A 17,459-nucleotide genomic window follows, 5' to 3' on the forward strand; every position below is an offset into this window, starting at 1 on the left:
TTTAAGATTTTATTTGTTTGAGACACAGCGATAGTGCGAGACAGAGTGCAGGCAGAAGGAGAGAGAGAAGCAGGCTCCCTGCTTAGCAAGGAGCCTGACTTAGCAAAGTCGATCCTAGGGCCCTGGAATCATGACCTGAGCGGAAGGCACACGCTTAACTGACTGAGCCAGCCAGGCGCCCCTAAAGTAAGTGTCTTAAAGGTCTAGCTGCACTCCCTCTCAGACCATATTAGAAAGATATTGCTACTCTATCACACTACCTTGAAATTCTTCTTTTGCTCTTTTGCTGAGTGCATTTTTCTCATTTCTCCCTGAACGCATGATTTTTTTGTCTTGTCGGTGAATCCAGGGACCCAGCATTTATTTAAATAGCTGTGTGTAGAGTACTGTATGGAGAGATGCCTATTTGTTCTCCCAGCAACCCTGTGAGACTAGCATTGCTGCCCACAGCCTTTAATGGATGAGGGGGACAAAGAGCCAGGGTAAGACATTAAGACATAGAGAGTAGAAGGCAAGATCAGAGAGGAAGTGGAAACCTGTTCTTTTTTTTTTTTTTTTTTTAACCTGCTCTTTTATTATAGACAGAAGGGGTGTGTTTACTCAGAACATTGGCTTCACTCCAGTGATTCAGTTATTGGCCAGCCCAGCAGACCTGTGACTCAGCTGCTGATTCCCCAAGTGAGCTCCCTGACACACTTTCCATCCCCGCCCTCTGCCTCCTCCAGGCCCCTCTAGACAAAGATTAAGGCGTTCTTATTTCCCTAATGGGAAGCTGTGTTCCTAGGAATTTCTAGGAACCTAAGAATTCAGATGAACAGCAGCATTAAAACCAATGCCAAGTATTTGAATAACTAAATAGCAAATGTGTTTATTCAAATCTGCTAGCCACGTGTAAAAATGCGAACAAGGTCGCAGAAGGGATAGCCGTGTTTTTATCAAAGTGGGGGTCTGCGCAGGCCTCCCCTCTTAGGGCTCGGGAGGGGGATCGAGTGCCGGTGGCTCAGGATCTCCAGATGCTGACCTCAGTCCTTGCCTGCTCATGATAGTGAGAACATTCTTGCTTAGCTTGCAGGAAGGAGAGGGGAGGTCTGTTTTTCAGGGCACTAGACAAACAGATGCTTTCTGGCCCAGAAGGGTGGTGCACAGCCACAGAGCAGTCAGCAAGCCCAGGACTCCGGGTCATCAGGGTCAGGGTCATCGTTGCCCTGAGCGTTTGTGGGTCAGATTAACTGGAATTGCATCCTCTTCTTGGTGCGGTGGGGAATGTGGCTTCTGGGGTGAAAGGCTTACAAGCCGGTTCAAGGCTTAGATGCTGGGTGAACTTGGAGCAAGCGTTTCAAACTTCAGGTGCCTCATCTCTAAAATGAAGATGAAACAGCCACCCGGCTTTCAGGCTTTCAGGGAGGCTTCACAGAGCCCTGCATCTGAAAGCAACGTGTTCCCTCTGAGGTTCCACAGAAGTAGCAGGTGTTGTTTGCCTTGGAAGCGATTCTTAAAGTAAGAATAAAGCAAGCTTTTCATCCATCTGGTGGCACAAGCAGCCAGCTAGCCATCCTTGCCATTGAGGGAAGAGCAAAGAAACCCTCCGAAGGCACAGACAGGGAGGGAGAGGCTCTCTGGGCTGGTCTGCCCACGCCCGCCTGTGAGGAGATGCAAAGCAGCTGCAGCTCTGGAGGAAATCCTGGGCTAGACCTCGGGCTCGCGTAGACACCGCCGTTCAACAGCCAAACAGCGCGGCCCTCCTGGAGGCTGCTTAAGTTGAAACAGTAGAATTCTTCTCTATAAGAAGAATGTTGTAATAAAAGATTATGTTGTTTTCCAGTGGCCCAGTACACAGCTTTTTCTAGGAATAACCACACATGCCCCATTTAATTGACCGGCCAAAGCTATTCCTATTTAGGAGGAAATTGTGTTTAATCATCTGGAAAGCTGTGAAAATCACCCCTGTCCTAGACGTTAACTAGTTTTCTGGGTGGGTTTATACGTAGGCCAGGAGAGGGAAGTGGACTTTGAGAAGAGAACTTGTATTTGAGCTGGGGAGCCTGAGAGAAGCTGGTGGGACAGGAGGAAGGGCTCCACTCTCCCTGAAGCAGAGAAGTCCCCAGGAAGGAGCAAGGGAGAAGGCAGGCGGGGAGGGAGCAGGCTGGAAGGCAGCTATCAGAATGGGGGAAACCTGTGAGCCTGCGGTCAGTTGCTCACTCTTGTTCGTCGGGACTGTAGTACAGTCAGAAAGAAAGTCCTTCAGGTCCTAGTTGGGCTTCTCACCGGTTAGAGGGACCTACCCCAGGATCTTACGTACTGAGCCTGCCAGGGAGCTCTCTGCTGGTTATGACTAGTCTTGATGCGTGTGAATGATGGAGCAGTTGCAGGAAAACTCGCTCAGGCCTTGGAAACTTCATGCCTTGGAAGCTGAGAAGAGAATGCTTGGTGTTACTCTCCCCCAAAGGGACATTCAGAAAGTCCTTAGGAGGCAGGCCCTTCAGAAGGGTATCATGTTCGCATTCTGGAGGCTGGGGGGCAGTCCTCAGAACCCTGGCCAGCTGGCATGGGAGCCCAGCTCCGCGTGCTGCAGGGAACGACTGTGGAAGGAGCGTGCACTTTGCTGCTTTTGCAGGGAGCCTGCTGCCCGCCTCGGTCCCATTCCAAAGGCTGTTCTGAAGTCCTTGCCTGGGAGCACAGCAGCGCTCTGGGCCAGACTGCCGGGTGGAGCTCTACCTTGGAGCTGGCCCTAGGCCTCTCCTTTGGGTGGGGTGGGCTGACAGGCATCTGAGGAAGAAGCAGCTCGGCAGGGAGTGTGTGGAAGCTAGGTCGCCAAGGCCTCAGATAAAGCAGGGTCACCTTACCCTGCCCTAAGCTTCCTCCTCCCACTTTCCCGCTGTGCTGGGCTTCCTTCTTCTAGGCGATGCTTCAGTGGCTGTCACTAGCCCTTCCATTCTGCATGGCAGGGCTGCAGCAGAGTTGCCTGGGGATGCATTGGAAAGGGGATGATGCCCTAGCCCTTTCCCCCACCCCAGGCCCGGTCATCAGGATCCCGGGGACTCGGTGACCCTGGCGGGAAGGTCGGGGGAGAGAGAAGGTCCACAAGTGACCTCCAAGGATAAATAGAAGAGCAGCTGCTGTTTTTGGAGCGCCCTGGTCCTTGGCTAAATACTACATGTGCATCAGCGAATTAACTCCTCAGACACACTCCTCCCCTTCAATTATGTAGAAGAAAACTTGGGCTCATAGAGGTCGAATAACCAGCCCAGCTTCCCCAGCCAGTAAGCCGCAGAGGCTGGGTCCAAACCCAAGAATGTGCAGCATGCGATGAGGCTGGGTATCAGAATTGTGCACGCAGCTAAAAGCACAGTTTTATTTGTGCATTTGACCCAAAGCTGCTTCTGACCAAGGCCCTACCTGGGTCTTGGCGCTGAGCCCTGGGGAGCACTCCTTTAGGGTAAAACTCAGGTGGAACACCTGTGGTAGACCACAGCGTGGACGCCATGGAGCCTGGGGCTGGCCGTCTGTTTTGCAACCTTATCTGGTCCTAAGCCTTTATGGCAGATAGGCTCTGCGCAGCTGCAGCCCCTCCAGAAGGTTGAGTCAGCCCGGGTTTGCTGCTGGCGCCAGGGTGCCCTGAGACTTCGCTGAGCCCTTGCAGCATACGAGGGAGGCATACCTACTGTCCACCTGCTCCTATGAGTCATCAAACGGCCACACTGGTGCCAGGCCTGCCAGCTCTGCATTTTCCCTTGGTCGCCGCCTTGCCAAGACAGAACTTAGCCATATATGGCAGAGGCACCCGGTAGTGCTCTCCCCGGAGCCTTCCTTTTGGAATATGTCCTTGGACAAGCAGACGGGTTGAAGCTCAAGGTCCAGGAGGTTTCCTTTACGTTTTTACCAGGTGGCTGGGCTGACAGAGGAAACGGGCAGTCACGGAACCAAGGGTCAGGCCAGAGAGGAGAGCCAACCACAACCCTGGAGTGGGGGTATGGGATGGGATTAGCAAGTGGCCCAGCCCCCAGGAGGAGGCCAGACAGAGGCAAAGGAGGGAAAGAAAGAGTTCTGTTCGGTATTCCATGTATCCCCGTGGACACTTGCAGTGGGTCTGCCAGTGAGAATCCTTCAGCTGAAAGGTTCCCACTTTTCCTTGAATAAAGACTTCCTTATCTGCCTAACTAACATTCCTCAAACGATTGCAAACCTCGATAGCACCTAAAAATGCACCCTTTGTGCAAAGTTCTCCAGAGGCACTCTCCTTCGCTGTTTTCGGTTGCCAGGACTTGAATCAGTGTAATAGTTGGGTAAGAGAGCCAAAAGGAAATAAAATCAAACCTTCCACTAAAGTACATAGCAGTAATATTAAACTGCGTGCGTAATGTGGCCTGTGCTTGCATTTGCTCACGGTTGCCAGAGGCCCCCAGACTACCACCAGTGTTTGTTCCTCTTAGAAAATGCTAGAAAAGCCTCCATTGTGCTGTGTGTCAGGGTGCATGGATTAGGCGACTAGTACTGCAAACGAAAGATCTGTGTAGGAGCTCCGGTGGGAGGGCATCTTAGTAACTACCTTCCAGCACCTGTGAGGAGTGGGAAGGTGCACCCTTTTCCCCTAAGGAGCAAAAGCTTTAGGACTGCTTCAACAATTGACGTTCTTTTCAGGTTTCAGGTAGAAACAATAGTTGAAGATGTCCAGCAAAACAGCAAGCACCAACAACATCGCCCAGGCCAGGAGGACAGTGCAGCAGTTGAGAATGGAAGCCTCCATCGAGAGAATAAAGGTCAGAAGCCTGGGTGGGATCGGCCCCTCTGCTTTCCGAAGGCTAGGCCACTTTTCAGAGACGACAATGCCATTTAATGCAGCTGGGGGGCAGGAAATTCCGAGAGCAAGCAAAGAGTCTCAGAGTCTTACCTCTCATTGCTGCCTGGCACAGGCTTTAGTTTCAGCACAGGGCAGCCCAACTGTCTCAGTTAGCCTTTGTTTGGACAGAAAAACCTAAAACCCAGGACAAGATCCCCAGAGGACCTGCCTTCCCTGACCGAGCCCCGTCAAGTCCTTGGGCCTTGGGCCAGGGGGTCCAGATGGACTTAAGGAACGCACCCTCTTTTTAAATTCCCTCTGGAATTTACAAAGCGTTCTAGAGTTATCAGTGCAGGTGAGCCAGCCTTGCACAGCTAATCAACACACATGGTCTCCTTTTTTTAAGAGTATGCTGCTTTTTAAATGTATGTGGACTATTTTACAGACACATTCTGCAGCCAGCGTGAATAATGCCAGCCTTAGTTGAGATCTGGAAGAAACAGGAAGGCATTTATATGGTCACCTGACTTCAGAGTCTTCCCCCACCCCAAATCCCAAGAGAGGACGAGGCAGTGTGTGCCCTGGAATGTTGTGAGTAATGCTGTTTCCTAGAAACTGAAGCAGTCACCGGACACATTCCTCTGGGCCTGGGGATAGTCACCTGTCCTCAAAACAGCAAGCTGCCTGGGTTGTATTTGACAGGCCTCAGCTGCCCTGTGCTCCTTGCCTTCAAGACACGGATGGATCTGGTGAGCCTGCGGGATATCCCCCACCGGCTTCTGAACAGGGCAGGGCATTTTTAACTCCCGCCAGAGGAAGGCACTGAATCGTCCCCTTCTGGTTTTGTCCCTCTCTTTATTTCCCCAGGCTGGGTCTTTAACTCTTGAAGCTCTTCTAGAACTTGACTATCTCTCAAGAGTATTGGCTCCAGGCCCATAATTCAGTTCCTAAACCTTGCTGCAATCCAGTTTTGTTTCAAATGCAAATAAGATACACCCTTGCCTTGATTCCCACATACTTCCCCCTCCAGCTCTTTGAGAAATTTCTAACCTATAGAAGAGTTATAACAACAAACACCCCTATAGTGTTTGCCAAGATTCACTAATTATTAACATTTTGGCTCATTTGCTTTCTCTTTCTGTCTACACACACACACCCACACAACTCCTATCCTTTAAGCCTCTTGAACATTCTGTGCCACTTCGTGACTCTTCACCCTTAAACCCCTCACCGTCTATCTCCTGGACCCAAGGGCATTCTTCTGCATAGCCACAGTACAATGGTAACATTCGGGATCATCTAATAATAATCTGCCACACGGTCCACTTTTGAAGAACCCAGGCCACTCATTTTGCAGAAATTACCCCGGTTTGCTGAGGATTCGATTCCTGTTAAATACTTTGGCTGGCATACTTGCCTGCTGGGGCTAGGTCATCTGTGCTCACACCAGGAGACACAGGAGGTCATTCTGTCTGATCTTTGAGTCTGACCACTTGGTGAAAGAAGGCCAGCGCTGCCAGACTGGTCCGTCTTTTTCCTTTCCTCACAAGTAATCTCGGAGAAGCCGGCTCTCAGAATATCACTCCAACAGTCCTCTGCCCAGTGCGCCTGCATTCAGTTATACTCACAATGTTTGTAAATAAATTTTGTTTCTTTGCTTTGGTTTTTTCCCTCTGGCAGGTTTCAAAGGCGTCAGCGGACCTCATGTCCTACTGTGAGGAGCACGCCAGGAGCGACCCTTTGCTGATAGGGATACCGACCTCAGAAAACCCTTTCAAGGATAAAAAAACTTGCATCATCTTATAGAGGAATGCTGAAATGGCTCCTCGCCTCTTCTCAACAAAGCAAATTTTGAGCAGCTCCTTGGAAGAAATTTACTTTCAGCTTATTCGGTAACCACTGCTAATAACTAAAATACTCTAACTTGGAATAATCGACTCTGACGTCTTTATTTTCCAAGTTGCCCTTTCTCTAAAACACCTTTTACTTATTTCATCCAGAATAACAATCCTCTTTCCCATTTGATAACGATGGTGTCATATTGGTTTGGGCCGTCGAAAAAAAGACGATGATATCCTTTTAAATATACGAAAAAGCCAGTTATATCCAGACCTCAGTTACCTAAGTAGCTGTCTATATTAAAATGCCAAGAATGACTTCAGTTCTAAAACCTTTACATCCTAGTATGTTCTTAATAGGGTTGTGCCAACTGTACAGTGTACCTGCGTGAGGAGTGTGTTGTGTATATATATGTCTTTGTATATACACATATCAATGCTTATTTCCTCAGTAAAAGTTCTTTCTCCATGCCCTCAGTTCCTCAACTTTAGAAGTCATACCTTTGTCTTGAGCTCTATGTAGGTGGGTAAGATTTTTTTCATATAGTTACTGTACAAAAAGTAAAGGCCATCCTAAAGATTGTAGCCACTGTAATTGAATAGTGAAGAAATCGTGCTGACCTCTTAAGCTATAATCAACAGTACCAATTAAAAACTGAACGAAAAAACCCTCTCAGGAGATATATACAAAGGAGCCTTTGGGGCTTCAGTGATCCTTCGTCTAGAAGGGCAGGGCTGGTGGGGGGAAGATTCTGGGAGGCTGTGGTCCTAGGGCTTGTATTCTCTGGGTTAGGGGTAGGGACCTCGGAAATGTCCACCCTCATGCTCGGAGGGAGACTGTGCACATAAGCCCTGCCCAAAGCGGAGCAGGACTGTGTGAAAGCCAGCTGCTTTCCTTAGCCACACCTGGTGAATGCCTCCTCGCTGCCCCGTCCTTTATCTTTCCTCTCCTGCTCGAATGGCTATTTCCAGAGGTGTGGTATCACCTCCCCAGCCCCAAGTGGGTGGAACATGGTGGGAAAGAAACATACAAAAGCCAAAGGTAGACACTACAACTACCTGCTGGGCGACTGTGTTGTTTCCTACCTTGTCCACAAACCCCCCGGGCAGGCTTGGATTTGGGGGTACACTACCGGGGCTTCAGGGTTCCAGCAGGTGCTCATCAGATTCTTGATACTCCTCTGGGCATGAGCAGAGCCCTCACACCCTTGGACTTGCCAGTGGCACCCAGAGGAATCTCCTATGGCCAGAGAGTATTTTAGTTTTATCAAAGAAGGAGAAAGGATCCCTTTTTTAAACAAAAATGCTCCTGAAGGGCTCAAACCATACACAAGCCTTTGAGCTTCTCAATTATCTTTAGTTCATTAAAATACCTACTAGTGAAGGATTCAAAGCTTATTTTCAAAAAGGATCCAACCCCAGGATATTACCTACGATGGTTTCCCCTAGTTCTGTACAATCTTGCTCTGCAACACAAGCCCCTTCTAAAATCGAATGTCTGGGTTTGGAGTATGAAGCTGATTGTGGGGGAACAAATGCAGCGCTGTTTTTAAACTGCTCAAATATAGTCGGGATTTCCCCAGGCACCTATCTGTTCAGCATTGTGAAGTGCCCTCACTTTTTCAACATCATGTGAAAATCATGCCACTGGCCTTAACCTCTTGTCATCTACCGCTTGGTTTTGCAATAGGCCCCGTTTCTAAATAAATTAGAGGCATCTGTTTAGGAGAGCGAAGGGTGAAATTTGAAATGTACACTAAAAAGACGTTACGTTTAATGCTTCACTGAATGAGGCCTTTCCTTTTAACAAGTATATTTTTCTACTGATCGTTTCAGAACACTAATCTCATTATGATTTTAACATTTTTCTTTAAATATTTATGAGGCAGTTTGTTAAATATTTTTATGAAATTTTATTATACCTTTTTGGCATATGTGCAACTTTTCAGTAGCAAGCATAGTTTATTCTTTAGTACTAAATTATGTCCTTTTTACCTAACAGAAAACAAAACATGTTTTGCTCTCTATTTGTCGATGTGTTTGTAGTGGTAAGGAATGGACTCGAGGTGCCAGGAGATTTCATTTTTGCTAGTCAGATATCATAAAGGCTAGGAGTGTGAATGTCATGTAACTTCCTAACTAGGTATAGGGCATGTTCAAGAGAAGTGAAATCCCATCCTTGGGTGCTGGACCCAGTGGGGGAAAATTGTAGCTAAATGTTGATTGACTTTCAACTAGATGTCTGTGTAAGAAATCTATGTATAAGATATGCAGAAGTCACTTTTATTTATCAGGCTCTATTCAACTTATGAAGCACAATTAAACTGTTCTTCAGTAGCTGGCTTATAATGGACAAATACCCAGTATGTGTTGTGTTGTTGTTGGCATTGTTGTTTTTCCAACTACCACTATAAAGACACACTTAATCACATAATATACTTGCAACTTCTTGGCTTCATATCTATGAAGCTATTTAAATGTGTTCATTATTGACTTTTGCCTTTAATGCTGCTTCTGTTAATGGTGATCTCCTTTTTCGTTCTTATATGTTCATTAGCACATCAGTCTGTCCATTGAGGCCTCAGGACCGTGGCAAAATATGCTAGACAAAAGTTTATGACTCCAAAGTATTTTATAGAAACACATTATACCAGATCATTCACAAGGTCTAGATTATAGTTACTTATTCTTCTAAAAAGAATCAGGGTTTTACATTTCCTTACCTTATTAAAATCAGAGTGCCATAATGATCTTTTAAAGGAAGGACCCAACTTGCTTTCTCTCTGTACTGTTTTGTATTTTAAACTATCAAGAAAACTTTACCAATGACTTAGTAATTTTGAGGCATAGCTTAGTTTAGGCAGTAGAAGATATGCTAAACTTGGCTTCGGATGCTGCCTTCTCAGCCAGTTTACAGCCAAGATAAGCGTCATCTAATTATTCCAACTATCAGTTGAAGATCTATAGAGGCCCAGGAAATGAACTATAGTATATGTCAGTCCTTCTTAATAAAATAAAATACTGGAGTGTGTTCTGAATTGTATTGATTTCTTTTATGGTAGATCTGTTAATAGGAACAAAATACATGAAACACATAGAATTATGTGTAGATTAAAATAGAGCACTTACCTAAAATTGGGTAGCCTGGATCGTAGCCTTGGCTCCTTTTCCAGCCAATCCTGTGTCCCTGTGTCCTGAGACTTCGGACAAGGCACTTCATCTCGCTGAGCTCCCATTTCACCATCTGTAAAACGGGAGGCTTCATAAAGTAGAGGATGGCGGAGACTCGCCCCAACCTCCCCTCTGATGCCTCGGTCCAGTGGCCCACTCTACAGGTCCTGCCAATGTGTTGGTGCTATAAGCTGCTTCAAATATAAAATTGGTTCGTCTATCATATATGCTCATTTAATAGCTTATGAAAGGCCTTTTTGTGATATAGCTTTTTCTAGTTTTATGGACTTGATGACTGTAATGTCTTGTTTTTAGTCATGTCATTCTAAACATCATTCACTTGATGTTTCAGTAATCTGCATTTGATACATAGTTGGAGGGATTTTGTTATCTCTTAGCGTTCTTTGGCTCCTCATCTGTCCAGCATCTTATTAACCTAAGCACTGTGATCATTGTTTGGAAATCTGTCCTATGGAAAAAATAAAAGCATTTACTTCACATGTATTTCACAGATTTAAAAGAAGTTTCATTAAAACATCATTGTTCTCTTTACTGGATCAGTGCCTCACTGTATTATCCTACCCGTGTTTTGCTCAATAAATTGATAGAAGACCCATTCTCTTCCCTTTTCCTTCATTCAGTTAACATTGTCTGAATACCTACTGAGAGCCAGAAGTTGAACACAGGCTCCAACACTCAGATGAGTAAGACTCACACCACCCTGTGCAAAGCTCACCGTCAAGAGCAAGGTGGATGGGAATGGCAGATGCATAGACTAGTAATTAGAGTACCATGTGAGAAGGTGAACATACAACAGTGAGATCTCAGAGAAAGGAGAACCAGCTCCGCATCAGTGAAATCTGAGCAGGCTCTCAAGGAAGGTGATGTTTGAACTGGGTCTTGAGAAAAGAAAACATTGTAAGCACTGGATTGAGGTCTTAGGAGAAAGTGAAGAAAAAGGAGGAGAGTGGGCTCAAAACTAGTATGCAGAGTACCTCCCATACCTTGTTTATGCTGCAAGCAACAGGAAGGCAATAGAGGTTACTAAGAAGAGTGATGTAATGACACCCAGTGTGTGGAGGGCTGTTTCCCCGTCCTGAGACCCAGCTGTGACCATGGAAACAGATAACAAATGAAAAGGCCATTATACTGACAATGACTCATATTCACCCAAGTGTTTGCCAAAGGTACCCTGCCTCCTCCTTAGTCCCCTCTTCTAGGGCTGGAATTCCCATGGAATGAAAGGAGAACATTATCCAGAAAGGGAAAAAAGGCAGCCAATGAGGGTCTGGTTATGGACCAGGTAGCTACAGAGATGACCCAGGCTTCTGAGAATCAGTACTTATACACTACAGAGGGTAGGAGCAAAAGACAGTCATTCAACCCTTTCTAGGAAAGGACTAAAGAATTTAGATACTTTGGGGGCACCTGGGTGGCTCAGTGGGTTAAAGCCTCTGCCTTCGGCTCAGGTCATGATCCCAGAGTCCTAGGATCGAGCCTTGCATCGGGCTCTCTGCTCAACAGGAAGCCTGCTTCCCTTCCTCTCTTTCTGCCTGCCTCTCTGCCTACTTGTGATCTCTGTCAGATAAATGGATAGAATCTTTAAAAAAAAAAAAAGAAGAAGAAGAATTTACATACTTTGGTCATGAAAAGCAGACAGCAACTGACATGTACTTTCACTGGCTCAAACCAAATTTCCTGAAGTTCCTATAACTCATGATGGAAGACAATTATATTGGGGGGGAATGGTAGATGGGATTGGGTAGCGGTGAGTTTAAAACAAGGTGAGGGAAGAGAGTGTAGTGAAAAGGGTAGACTGTGCAAGTCACATGGCAGATGAAATGTTATACTACCTTAATGTTATGAATATGGAGCTCATACCTACAGGTGCTGGCAGTAGCTTAGTGTGGAGATATATGTCATGTGACCCTCCTGCTTTCCTAGATACAGGGGATGATTAACTTCTCATTGGCAAGATGGTCAGTTATAACATGCTATATACATGTGTATAGTCACTATAAGCCTTGTTAGGTGCTAGGTAGACAGTTGTGGAGGATTTCTCCCTCCTTCCCTCCTTGTCCCTAGGTTTACACCATCAGCTATAGCCATCCTTGTACAACCTAGCATGGATATTGCCTTTAGTTTATCTTCAGAGCATGGTCCTACTGATTACCCCCTTTTCCACTGTAAGCAGCAAACAATGATGATCATGCCTTCAGAGGAGCCCTTCTGTTGTCCAATTACTGCCTCCTTATCAGAGCCATTCATATCTATTAAGGCCATTTAACTGTAGGCCAGTCTTAGACAAACATGTACAGCTGGGCTCAGGAGCCCCCACTTCAACTATCAATTTTTTCAGAAACCAATATTTTCTTTGTCCTGAAGGAAAATGCAATCCAAATAAAGTCATCCTAAAATGCTAATGGACTTAATGGGTAGAAGATCATTGGAACTACAAAAGAGGACTATGGAAAGAGCAAGAGGAAGTTAATAGTAAGTTTTAGTTAACATCGAGAGTGACAGCCCTATTCACTAAAAGACTTTAAATCTGACCCTGACATAAGATATTCACCCTGTGACATCATGAGGGCCCTGTGGGCCATAAGATGATTTACTAGGGGCAGGCCTAAGGCAGTCACTCATTGGAAAACCATGGCCAACAATACCTGCTTCATTGCTGGCACTGATAGACTTGAGTATTCATGTCCCCCAGGAAGAGGTTAAGGATAAGTCTAAGCACAAGTTGGCGTGTGAACAGAATAGAAAAATCAGAAATAAACCCATGCTTATATGGTCAATCTATGACAAAGGAGGCAAGAATGTACAATGAGGAAAATAGTCTCTTTGATAGTGCTGGGAAAATTGGACAGCCACATGCAAAAGAATGAAACTGAACCACTTTTTATACCACACACAAACTCAAAATAGATTAAAGACCTAAATATGAGACATAAAACCATAAAACTCCTAGAAGAAAACACAGGCAATAATTTATTTAACATTGGCCTTAGCAACGTTTTTCTAGATAGGTCTCCTTGGGTAAAGGAAGCAAAAAAATAAACTACTGGGATTACACCAAAATAAAAGGCTTTTGCACAGTGAAGGAAACCATCAACAAAAGGAAAAGGCAACCTACTGACTGGGAGAATAAACTTGCAAATCATATATCTGTTAAGGGACTAATATCCAAAATATATTAGGAACTTAACACACACACACACACACACACACTCTCACTCTCTCTCTCTCTCATTAAAAATGGGCAGAGGACCTGAATAGACATTTTTCCAAAAAAGACATACAGATGGCCCACAGACATATGAAGAGGTGTTCAACATCACTAACCGTCAGAGAAATGCAAATCAAAACCACAATGAGATACCACCTCACACATGTCAGAATGACTAGAATCAAAAAGTAAAGAAATAACGTGTTGGTGAGGATGTAGAGAAAAGGAACCCTTTTACACTGTTGGTGAGAATGCAAATTAATGCAACCACTATGAAAAACAACCTGGAATTACCTCAAAAAATTTAAAGTCAACCTACCAGATCATCCAGTAATTTCCCTACTAGAGATTTACCCAAAGAAAACACAAACACTACATTGAAAAGATATATTCACTGCTATGCTCACTGTAGCATTTTTAAAAATTTTAATTCCAAGGGCACCTGGGTGGCTCAGTGGTTAAGCCTTTGCCTTCGGCTCAGGTCATGATCTCAGGGTCCTGGGATCGAGCCCCACATTGGGCTCTCTGCTCAGCAGGGAGCCTGCTTCCCTCCCTCTCTCTCTCTGCCTGCCTCTCTGCCTACTTATGATCTCTCTGTGTCAAATAAGTAAATAAAATATTTTTAAAAATTTTTTTAATTCCAGTATGGTTAACATAGTTATATTAGTTTCAGGTATACAATATAATGATTCAACAATGCTATATATTACTCAGTGCTCATCAAGGCATGTGTACTTTTAATCCCCTTGACCTATTTCACCCATTCCTCCACCCACCTTTCCTCTGGTAACCATCTTTTTTTTTTCTCAAAGTTAAGAGTCTGGTTTTTTGGTGGGGAGCGCGTGTTGGTTTGATTTTTTGTTTGTTTTGTTTTTGTTGTTGTTATTGGTTTCTTTTTCCTTTGTTCATTTGTTTTGTTTCTTAAATTCCACACATGAGTGAAATCATATGGTATTTATCCTTCTCTGACTGGATTATTTCACATGACATAATACCTTTCTAGATCCATCCATGTTGCTGCAAATGGCAAGATTTCATTCTTTTTTTATAGCTGAATAATGTGTGTGTGTGTGTGTGTGTGTGTGTGTGTGTGTGTGTGTGTGTGTTCTTCATTCATCTATCCATGGACATTTACTTGCTTCCATATCTTGGCTATTATAAATATTGCAGTATAGCCAAATTAAGGAAGATAAATATATATACATATGTACACACACACACACACACACACACACACACACACAATAGAATATTCAGATATAAAAAAAGATTGAAATCTTGCCATTTGAACCAACATGGATGGATCCAGAAAGGTATTATGTCAAGTGAAATAAGCCAGTCAGAGAAGGACAAATACCATATGATTTCACTCATGTGTGGAAGCTAAAAAACAAACAAAAACCAAACAGACCCATAAATCAGAAAAGAAACTGGTGGTTGGGGGATGGGCAAAATGGCTCAAGGTGAGTGGGTAGTATAGACTTCCAGTTTGGGAATGAATAAGTAACTGAATACAAGGTACAGCACAAAGAATAAAGTTAATGGTATCACAATATCATTGTATAGCCACAGATGGTAGCTATTTGTGGACATAGCATAACATACAGAGTTGTGGAAGCACTATATTGTACACCTGAAACTAATGTAACATCATGTGTCAACTATAGTTCAATTAAAAAATCTCAAAACAAACCCATGACATAGCTCCTATTATTATCCCTACTTTACATATGAGGAAATAGAAGCTTGAAAAGATCCATATGCATAGTTGATAGGCCTTTAACACCAAATTTTTCATGAGCAGTTAGTATAATGGAAGAGAAAAACACATGTCCTGGAATCAGCAAGTCACTAATTTGCTGTGCAAACTTAGGACCTTTATGACTTCTGGTCCTTTTTCCTGGGGGAAAAAAGGATTTACTTTAAAAAAGGGATTTAGGTTAGGTAATTATTAATATTTCTTCTAGCTTTAAATTTTATGCAAATTTGAGAGAGGAGAGCAATTAACTTTCAGTTGCATTTTGCCATTCCCACCCCAAGTCATTTCACATTTTCCTCCTTGAATTAAAAATCAGGAGAACCAAAGTCGAGTATGGGGTCAGAGAAGGATATGTGGGTTTGGTGTATGTAATTATAGGTATTTAAAAGATATTTAAAGAATCACTTCCTGATACTTCAGCTACTGACTCATCAGCAGGACTGGAAGTAATTTTTAAGGAAAAATGAATTGCAGAAAGGTATTTTGTATATAAGAAATGAATAGAATTGAGAGAGCAAAGTTCTAACAATGCCTTTATAAGGAGCTCAAAAACATAACTAACTACAAGAAGAAAAGTAGCTCATTCCAATATTAAATGTGAATAACATGGCATTCATTTTTTAGAAGCAGGCCAAAGAAGAATTCATTCATTTGTTGAGGTCCTACTAGGAATGTAGTAGTTCCTACTAGCCCTGTTCTAAGTATGTCCTAGGATAAACACAGAAAAGACAAGCATCTGCCAGGATGGTTGGGGCAGGGGTTATAGGGTTGGGCAGGAGGTAAACAGATAAATGACTATGCAACATGGTAAATACTATTATAAGAAGTTGGCTCTGAAAAACAAGACAAAAATCACAGCGGTGAGCTAAGTGGAAACAAATATGTAATATGCCTGATAGAGAATTTAAGGTAGTAATCATAAAGATATTACTGGACTTCAGAAAAGGGTAGAGGACATCAGTGAGACCCTTAACAAAAATAAATAGTGGGATAGAGGAAATGGAGGAATGTATCAGTGACCCGGAGGATAAAGTAATGGGAAGCAATCAAGCTGAACAGGTGAGAGACAAATAAATGCTGCTTAATGAGAATAGACTTAGAGCACTCAGCAACACCATCAAGTGTAATTAACACTCACATTATAAGGATCCAAAAAGGAGAAGAGAGAGAAAGGGTGGGGGGTGGGGGCAGAAAATGTATTTGAAGAAATAGCTGAAAACATCCTGAATCTGGAAAGGGAAACAGAAATCCAGATTCAGGAGGCACAGAGATCCCCACAACAAATTCAAGCCAAGAAGGTCCACACCAAGACACATTGTAATTAAAATGACCAAGAAAAAAAAAAAAGTGATAAAGAATTTTAAGGTTTGGAAGAGAAAAAGAAGACAGTTACATACAAAGGAAACCCCATAACGCTATCAGCTAATTTTTCAGCAGAAACTTTTCAGGCCAGGAGACAGGGGCTCAATATATTCCAAGTGCAGAAAAGGAAACATCTTCAGGCAAGAATAGTCTATCCAGGGGCACCTGAGTGGCTCAACCAGTTAGGTGTCTGCCTTCAGCTCAGGTCATGATCTCTGGGTCCTGGGATCAAGTCCCACTTGGGACTCCCTGCTCAGCAGGGAGTTTCTCCTGCTCCTGCTTGTGCACACACTCTCTCTCCTTCTCATATAAATAAGTATTTTTTAAAAAATAGTCTATCCAACAAGGCTGTCATTTAGAATAAAAGGAAAGATAAAGAGTTTCCCAAACAAACAAAAGTTAAGAATTTATGACCATTAAACCAGCCCTACAATAAATGTTAAGGGAGACTCTGAGTGGAAAACAAAAACCACAAGTAAGAGCAAGAAAGATAGGAAGCACAAAGGCAAAAATAAATTAGTATACCTGTAAAAATCTATCAAGAGAAGCACAAAATAGAAGGATGCAAAAATATGATACCAAATATCTGAGGAAGAGGAGTACAGAATGAGTTCAAAATTAAGCAACCATCAGCTTAGTATAAACTGCTACAGGAGAAGATGTTATATATAAACCCATTGGTAACCACCAATCAAAGAGGAGTAGCATATGCAAAAAACAAAGAATAAGGAATCCAAATATATCACTAAAGAAAACCAGCAAACCATGAAGGAGAAAGAGAATAAAGGATCAGAGAAAAGCTACAAAACCACAAAACAAGTAACAAAATGGCAATAAATACATATCTATCAGCAATTACTCAGAATGTAAATAGACTAAATGTTCCAATCAAAATCACAGGATGATGGAAGGGATAGAAGAACAGTATCCAGGGCGCCTGGGTGGTTCAGTGGTTTAAGCTGCTGCCTTCAGCTCAGGTCATGATCTCGGGGTCCTGGGATCGAGTCCCGCATCGGGCTCTCTGCTCAGCAGGGAGCCTGCTTCCCTCTCACTCTCTCTGTCTGCCTCTCTGCCTACTTATGATCTCTCTCTGTCAAATAAATAAATAAAAATATCTTTAAAAAAAAAAAAAGAAGAAGAACAGTATCCATCTCCATGCTGCATAATAGGGACTCAATTCACACCAAAGACACCTGCAGATTAGAAGTGAGGGGATGGAGAAATATCTATCATGCAAATGGATGTCAAAAGAAGTCTGGAATAACAATACTTACATTGGACAAAATAGACTAAAACAAAGTCTGTAAAAAGAGACAAAGAAGG

General features: G+C 43.6%; 1 protein-coding gene across 3 annotated transcripts in view; it reads left to right on the forward strand.

The window, feature by feature from the left end:
• GNG12 (G protein subunit gamma 12) overlaps positions 1-10,402 on the forward strand; it is a 129,819-nt gene extending 119,417 nt beyond the window's left edge. For all 3 annotated transcript variants that reach the window (XM_046021610.1, XM_046021619.1, XM_046021624.1), the window contains 2 exons: positions 4,639-4,757; positions 6,458-10,402. In XM_046021610.1, coding sequence (XP_045877566.1) covers positions 4,665-4,757; positions 6,458-6,583 — 219 coding nt within the window. In that variant the 5' untranslated portion in view covers positions 4,639-4,664 and the 3' untranslated portion in view covers positions 6,584-10,402. The remainder of the gene's footprint in view (positions 1-4,638; positions 4,758-6,457) is intronic.
• Positions 10,403-17,459: the final 7,057 nt, after the last annotated feature.

This window comes from Meles meles, chromosome 1, assembly GCF_922984935.1.
Source record: "Meles meles chromosome 1, mMelMel3.1 paternal haplotype, whole genome shotgun sequence".
Classification (NCBI taxonomy): Eukaryota; Metazoa; Chordata; class Mammalia; order Carnivora; family Mustelidae; genus Meles; species Meles meles.